The sequence below is a fragment of the Toxotes jaculatrix genome, chromosome 20, assembly GCF_017976425.1.
Source record: "Toxotes jaculatrix isolate fToxJac2 chromosome 20, fToxJac2.pri, whole genome shotgun sequence".
Classification (NCBI taxonomy): domain Eukaryota; kingdom Metazoa; phylum Chordata; class Actinopteri; family Toxotidae; genus Toxotes; species Toxotes jaculatrix.
Window position 1 is genome coordinate 14,408,124 of NC_054413.1, and position 8,273 is coordinate 14,416,396.

General features: G+C 41.0%; 1 protein-coding gene across 1 annotated transcript; it reads right to left on the bottom strand.

Annotated features, from left to right (window-relative positions):
* Positions 1 to 6,197: 6,197 nt before the first annotated feature.
* On the bottom strand, positions 6,198 to 8,161 carry mos (v-mos Moloney murine sarcoma viral oncogene homolog). Its single transcript, XM_041065824.1, has one exon. It carries the CDS (start codon positions 8,064 to 8,066, stop codon positions 7,050 to 7,052), a length of 1,017 nt encoding a protein of 338 aa, XP_040921758.1. The 5' UTR covers positions 8,067 to 8,161; the 3' UTR covers positions 6,198 to 7,049.
* Positions 8,162 to 8,273: the final 112 nt, after the last annotated feature.

Below are 8,273 nucleotides of genomic sequence, written 5' to 3' on the forward strand. Positions count from 1 at the left end.
AAGACATACAGTACCAGTCAAAAGTTTCGACACACCTTCACATTCAGTGTTTTTTCTTTATTTTTATTACTTTCTACAATGTAGAATCATACTGAAGCCATCGAGACTATGAAAGAACACATATGGAATTATGTACTTAACAAAAAAGTATTAAACCAACCAGAATATGTTTTATATTTTAGATTCTTCAAAGTAGCCACCTTTTGCTTTGCACACTCTTGACATTCTCTCAATCAGTTTCATGAGATAGTCACTTGGAATGGTTTTCAATTAACAGGTGTGCCTTGTCAAGAGTTCATTTGTTGAATTTCTTGCCTTCTTAATGTGTTTGAGACCATCAGTTGTGTTTTGCAGAAGTAGGGTTGGTACACAGCCCTATTTGACTACTGTTATAATCCAGATTATGGCAAGAACCACTCAGCTAAGTAAAGAGAAATGACAGTCCAGCATTACTGTAAGACATGAAGGTCAGTCAATCCGGAAGATTTCAAGAACTTTGAATGGATCCTGGGCGGCACGGTGGTGCAGTGGTTAGCACTGTCGCCTCACAGCAAGAGGTTAACACCCCGGTCTGGGCCCTTCTGTGTGGAGTTTGCATGTTCTCCCTGTGCCTGCGTGGGTTCTCTCCGGGTACTCCGGCTTCCTCCCACAATCCCAAAAACATGCATGGGATAGGTTAACTGGCTACTCTAATTGTGAGTGTGCTTGTGTGGTTGTCTGTCTTTGTGTGTCAGTCCTTGGATTGACAGGCTACTACTTGACCAGTCCAGGGTGTACCCCCCATAGTCAGCTGGGATAGGCTCCAGCCCTGACAGATTAAGTGGTTGGAAATGAATGAATGAATGGATCCTCAAATGCAGTCGCAAAAACCATCAAATTCTATGATGAAACTGGCTGTCATGAGGACTGCGCCAGGAAAGGCACCACATAGTCACCTCTGCTGCACAGGATAAGTTCATCAGAGTTACCAGCCCCAGAAACCGCAAATTAACAGCACCTCAGAGCCCACATAAATGCTTCATAGAGTTCAAGTAGCAGACACATCTCAACATCAACTGTTCAGGCCTGAATCAGGCCTTCATGGTTGAATTGCTGCAAAGAAACCACCACTGAAGAAGGACAACAAGAAAAAGAGAATTGTTTGGGTCAAGAAATGCAAGGAATGGACATTAGACTAGTGGAAATCTGTACTTTGGTCTGAAGAGTTCAAATTTGACTTTGAAGAATCTAAAATATAAAACATATTCTGGTTGGTTTAACACTTTTCAATTCAATTTTCAATTCACTTTTATTTATATAGTGCCTTCCACAATCAAAACTGAGCAGAACCTGGCTTATATGGGGGACCCTCCTGCCGATGGCCGGGCTGGGTGAAAGGAGGAAAAGGAAGAAGATAGGACAGCTGGGAATGGAGGAAAAGAGGAGAAGGACATGCAGCATAATACAAACAGTGTTGGCAATGGACAATGTTAGAGGGCCAGCATTTAGATTACAGTTAGTGAACAGTTAGTGGATAATGTGTGCTCAGCAGATTACAGTTATGATAGGAGACAGAGCACAGAAGCAAAAAGATGTCATAAATGGTAATTATTTACATTAGAGTCTGCATAGAATATTAATCCAAAATTTATCTGTAGCAGAGTGGAACATTAAACGTGTTAGAAATGGATCATTGTAGACAATAAACAGCAGCAGGTTAAGTACATAATTCCATATGTGTTCCTTCATGGTTATGATGTCTTCAGTATGAATCTACAATGTAGAAAGTAATAAAAAAATAAAAAAAAACCACTGAATGAGAAGGTGTGTCCAAACTTTTGACTGGTACTGTTTTCTGAACAGGGATGGACACTACTGAGTTGCATTACAGAACGGACTAAAATTCAGGACAGCTCAGCTTCTGCTTCACAGACTTTTGGTTATTTTTACAAAAGATCTGTCTCTTGTGAGGCTCCCAACTTCATGGAAGTGCAATACTAAATTGTACTGTAGCAGTATTTCTGCTTGGAGGTCTACAGCTTTCTTTTCAATAGTGTTTTGTCCTTACAGCTCACAACAAAAATAATATTGAATTGGGGTAAATGATTTAATAATAATAATCATTTATTTATCAGATTGGAGCAGATTACTAGTTATTATTATTTTCTCTCTCAGTGAAATAGTTCTCATTTTTGGTGACAGTGTCACACTGAAAACTGTCAGCAAATGTTTTTGAGGCATTTGTTGATTCTGCATTATCTGTGTTATGTTTTTTTTGTCATGACTGTGCTACTGTACCAGTGAATATTGTGCCCCTCTGTCATGTTCTAATCAATGAGATTCATGGTTTTGATTTAGAATTTATGTTTTTACACACTGTTGTCTTATTTGTGACAGATATTTTCATTGAATGCAGTGTTGTTTATTTGACAATACAACTACAGTAGCTGATGCAGTTAGTGAAGCTGTCATGTCAAAAGCTGAATTAGAGCAAAATCAGTTTGTCAGCCTCATGATTCATACAGGTAAGATGATCTGGTACTTTTCAGTGTATCAAATGTACGTTTAACATCTCCATCAGATATAATATCTGGGCTGATACGGTTCTCTTCACATCATAAATTCAGCTGTTTTCTACAGCAGGCAGATGATCAGTGAACTACTCAGTTCATTCATTTTATTGAGTCCACCAATACATTTCATTGTCTTACTTTCCTTCCATGAACTCATACGTTCATTACCATGTAGCAATAATATAACTGTAACAGAAAATAAAGTAAAATGTGATGTTCACTGTGATGGATCGAGTGCCTCTGGGTGAATTTTCTCACTGTATTGAAATGTGTAAAAAGCAGTGGCTGCCTTGCTGTAATACAGTAGCAAATATTATAATAGTCTTCTTACCGCCCTAAATTTTTTTAGATAAAATCCAGTTTTGGATGGAGAGATTAATCTCAAATGAACAACAATATTTATTATTTTTTTTATCTGTCACTAAGTTAGTGCAACCACTTAAGGCAACACTGGCAAGAAAAAACTCCCTTGTAACAGGAAGAAACCTTGAGCAGAACCTGGCTCAGCCGTCCTGCCGATGGCTGGGCTGGGTGAAAGGAGGAATAGGGGGAAGATAGGACAGCTGGGAATGGAGGAGAGGAGGAGAAGGACATGCAGCATATAAAACATAATACAAACAGGGTTGGAAATGAACAGTGTTAGAGGGCCAGCATTCAGATTACAGAACAGTTAGTGGATACTGTGTGCTCAGCAGATTACAGCTATGATAGGAAACAGAGCACAGAAGCAAAAAGCTGTTATAGTTGGTAATTATTTACATTACAGTTGGCATAGAATGTTAATCCAAAATGTATCTTAAGCAGTGTGGAAAATTAAGCATAGTAATGTGTTAGAAATGGATAATTGTAGACAATAAACAGCAGCAGGTCGGTGGAACCAGGACCACAGACAGAGAACATGCAGCTCCGGAGCCAGCAACACCTGCAGAAAGGTACAGAGAGAGAGAGAACAGAGAGAAACAAGCACAGGACTACGGGAGAGAGAGGACACAGAGTTAATGACATGTAATAAAGGCTAATAAATGTGAGAGTGGGTCTGAGGAGAGAAAGACAGAAAAGAAGAGGTGTGCAGAGGATCATGAGAAGTCCTCCAGCAGATATTGATATAGAATAATGAATTATGTTTACATTCACACATGATTCACAGTGAAATTCTTTCATTACCAAAAGTGACTGTTTCAGTGTAGTTTGTACTTCAATCAGAAGAACAAAAACAAGAATCAGAAGAAAAGAAAAAAAAAACCATCTGATAAACACTTATGCCCATGCATATGCCATGCACACAAGCAAATGAAGAATCTGGTCTCTGTTAAAATGGTTGCATGTGTCTAATCTGCAGCACATTACTCAAGGCTGCAGGTATCCTAGCCAATGTTCTGCATTGATTTTTGAAGCGACAGTGACCTCTGTTGTCTGTGAATGAAAGCTGGAAGCAGTGAACCTGTCTTTGCTTCTGTGTGTGTGTTCGTGCGTCTCTGTGTAACTTGTGTTTTGGAGGACTATTTGAGGGACTTGTGAAACATTTAGCTCTCCTTCCGAATTATTAAAACAACACATCCGTGGTCTGGGTGTATCAAATGATTTAATATGATTAAATAAATTTCACTCAAATATTTTCCCCAAGCCTATATACATTTTGCCTCATTTGTGGACTTGAGGTAAATCTTTACAGTTAAGAATGGTTCTACTCCTGCATCATTTTTCAGTAAAAACCAGGTCGGATAGACTGAATGAAGAAGCTTAAAAGAACTCTGATCAGTGCCACATTTACTGAGCACTTTATTAGGAACACTTGTACACCTTCCATTTAATGCACTTATCCAAAAAGTCAATTGTGGCAGCAGAGAATGAACTGTATTTATACAGCGCTCTTCTAGTTCTGCAGCACTGACCATTCAAAGCACAACAAGTCAGATTTACGGTTTCATGCACACTTTCTTTCAATAGTTCTGAGGACCAAACCACTTACCTTCTGATTAAAAGACAACCTGCAACATCTCCTGAACCATCCCAACGACAATGCATACAATTATGTAGATACAGCAGCAGCTTCTGTTGGGGGACAACATCAGAATCAGAAACATTTTGTGTATATTACACAAACAAGGAATTTGGCATGGAGTTGTTGGTGCAAACAGAAAAACTTGGGCTGACAAGTCCCATAACACATACAAATAACAATCTGTAGAAATAATGTGCAATGTTGCCAAGTATGTGTGATCTCAGTGACTGGTTTGAGTATTTCTGAAACTGCTGATCTCTGGGATTTTCCCTCTAGAGTTTACTCAGAATCATGTGAAAAACAAGAAACATCCTCTGAGTGTCAGTTTGGTGGATGCTGATGAGAGAGGTCAGAGGAGCTGAAAGAAAGGCTGCATCAACAGCATGAATCTATGGACCCAACCTATCTTTTGTCAACAGTTCCAGGCTGGTGGTGGTATAACTGTGTGCAGAATGCTTTCTTGGCTCACTTTGGGTCTGTTAATGCCAATCATTGTTTATATGTTTAAATGCCACAGACATGTTGCTGGCCATGTGCATTGTTTTATGGCTGCAATTTATTCATCTTCTAATGGCTACTTACAGCATGATCATGCACCATGTCATAAAGCAAAAGTCGTAACTGGTTTCATGGAGATGACGATGACTTCAGTGTACTTCAGTGGCCTCCACAGTCACCAGATGTGCATTCAATAGAATACTTGGATGTTCTATTGGACGGGATGTAGTAAAACAGGAGATTTGCAGCATGAATAAGCTACTGACAAATTAATGCAATCATGTCAACATGGAGCAGAATATGCAAGGAATGTTTCCAACATCTTGTGGAACTCATGCAATGAAGGATTGAGGCTGTTAAGGAGAAAAGGGAGGCCCTACCCAGTATTAGTATGGTGTTCCTAATAAAGTGCTTAGTGAGTGTCATAGTTTCCTCCCTCAAGCACTATATCTGCCAATAACAGGCCCCAAGAAGGTGACGCGTCATGCTTGCCATGCATAAATGTTTGTACATCTCAAGACACGTCTCCGTTCCCAAATCATTTCAGAGAGCTGTAGGGTCTTCTCACTGAGTTATAAGTGACCAGCAGGTGGCCGTGTTACAACACAAAGCCAGAGGCTATACACTTAATTTGCAAATATCTGATGACAAATTGATAAATAAAAGATGAAAAAGACAAAATCGTTAAATTTTTTATGATAGATTCAGTGTGAATACAATAAAGTGTCCACATGTACGTTTTAGTCTACCTTTATGTAGACATGGTTAATAAAACCATATTTATATAATTTCTTAGCTTAATATTTATATATTTGTATATGTAAACTTACCAGTAAAACAAGTGTTTGTTTTAGTTTGACTCTTGTGTTGAATACACCTTAATAGCTGGGTTTTTCCTGTGTGGATTTTTTTATGTTCTCCACATGCCTATGTCCGTTTCCTTCCACAGACTGTTAGTCAGGTTACAAAAAAACTCTTAAATGCATCATTGTAAATGTGTTTGTACCTATACACGTTAGACCTGTAACAAAACTGTCAACATGGTGTGAGGAGGAGCTGAGAAGCAAAACACATATATAGTATTAAAAATAATTTTAATGAAAACCCATCACACTTAAATCTCATATTACATTCATCATGGCAGATAAAACTCAATTCACAACACATTTGGAGTGCATATTTTAAGAAAAAATGGCTAAAACAAAGTCTTACTTGCACAGTAAGTGTGGCTGGCTGTTTTGAGAAGGTTAACGAAATGACAATGACATTTTAACAGGGCTGAACTAAAGAAACTCAGATAAAATAGGATTTATTTATTTGGTGGGAGTACTCATATATTGTGCTGACAAACTGTACTTTAACCACCAGTGAATCTAAAATGTAGTTTTAATATGCCAATGGGCTGAATGGCACATCTGTCCAAATTAATTTATTTTGTGCAAGTAACAGCTTCTTTAAAAATTAAGGTGAAAATTATGAGGATGTTTATGTATAACAGTGTAGCGGCTTTGCTTCAAAGGACCAAATTCCACTCAAATATAGGACATTTTAAAGATGCTTTCCTTAGCAGCACGATTAAGCCTCACAGTGTTGAGAAAACAATTGTACAGTGTCACTGATTACTCATAAGGAGCCACTTAAATTATGCACATAGTAACTGACACTGTACAACTCACATTACGTTTCACCTGAGAAAATTTGCAGTCAAAAATGGATCAATCGAGGGGAAAAAAACAATCACAGCTGTTTATTTTTATTAGTATTTTATAAGTAGTGCCGAATTTAAAGGTACATCATTTTATGATAATCTAGCAAATTTAAATTTCGTGAGGTACATTTGCTGCTTTGAAGGCACTTAACTGTATAGTTTTTGAACGGGATCTGGCATGACCTGACCATAAGAAAATGTGTAGGTCCACCACTACTAAACAGTACTAAAACGTTACTAAAACGTGTCCGATTTATGAGCTGCCATGTGCTCCAGCTTTAAAATAAACTCATATCTGGGAGCGCAGCTGCTCCAGATGAGGAAGCAGTTCCTGGGCACTAGGTCTGCAGCGGGCCTCTCCGCTCCAGCACCGGCTTAGCAGAGCCCTACATAGCCTTCCCTGCTCCGACTGGAACGCCGGATGGCCCTGGACAGGTGGCCGCAAATTGTGCGCCACAACCGCGTAAAGCACGTGCTGCCTGTCGCCGGTGTAGGGCTGCTCTCTGGTGAAGAGCTGCCAGAGGGTGATCCCGAAAGAGAAGATATCCGCTTTAGGAGACACTCCCTCGCCCTTAAGCAGCTCTGGGGCTCTGTGAGTGTATGTCCCGCCTACGTGGCTCAGACGGGGGCTGATAGAGGTCGCTTCACACCCGTGGTCCAGTTTAAGAGAACAGCCGAAATCGACAATTTTGCAGACGTCCTTACTGGACACCAACACGTTGGCTGGCTTTATGTCCAGATGCACAACGCTGTGGGAGTGCAGGAACTGCAAGCCGTGTACAATGTCTGTGGAGTACCTGAGCCACCCGTCCTCCCCCAGCAGTTCTGCACAGCCGTAGATGATCTGTTGCAGATTTCTACTCCCAACAAACTCCATGAGTATCGTTCCTATGCTGCTTTCGTCTCCAAAATCGGCCGGCACGCAGGTGGTAGCGGCGATGACGCGCACGATATTTCTGTGGCGCAGGTGTGCTGCGTTCAGTTCGGCCCAGAAGCTCTGCCGGGAAGCCAGCTTGTTCTTAGTGCACTTCTTGACCCTCTTCAGCGCAACGGTCTCACCGATGTACTCCGCCTTGTACACGGAGCCGAATCCGCCGGAGCCCACAGGCTGCACGTTTCGTAGCTCCTTCCAGTGGATCACAGAGGACCAGAGCCGACTTGCAACTCTGCCGTGGAGACGCTGAAGGGGGACTTGTAAGGTGGAGCCGTGGGACTGTTTTGTTAGCGGGCTGCTGCAGGTCCCAATGTCCAGAGAGGGGTAGATGTCTCTGGGCAGTAGTCGGGTTACAGGGATCGGGGAAGGCATCGCGCATAGAACAATCTGTCTGCGAAGCCCGAGGTCTGCTGCTCACTGAACAGCAGCTCGGCAGCCTCAAAGCTTTTCAGCACACACACACACACACACGCACACACACACACACACACACACACACACACACACACACACACACACACACACACACACACACAAAGCCATACTGCCACTTAGTGTTGCGGAGTATGTAATGCTTTC

Excerpts from the sequence above, each read along its gene's own strand:
- mos (XM_041065824.1), bottom strand. The coding sequence starts at position 8,066 with ATGCCTTCCCCGATCCCTGTAACCCGACTACTGCCCAGAGACATCTAC.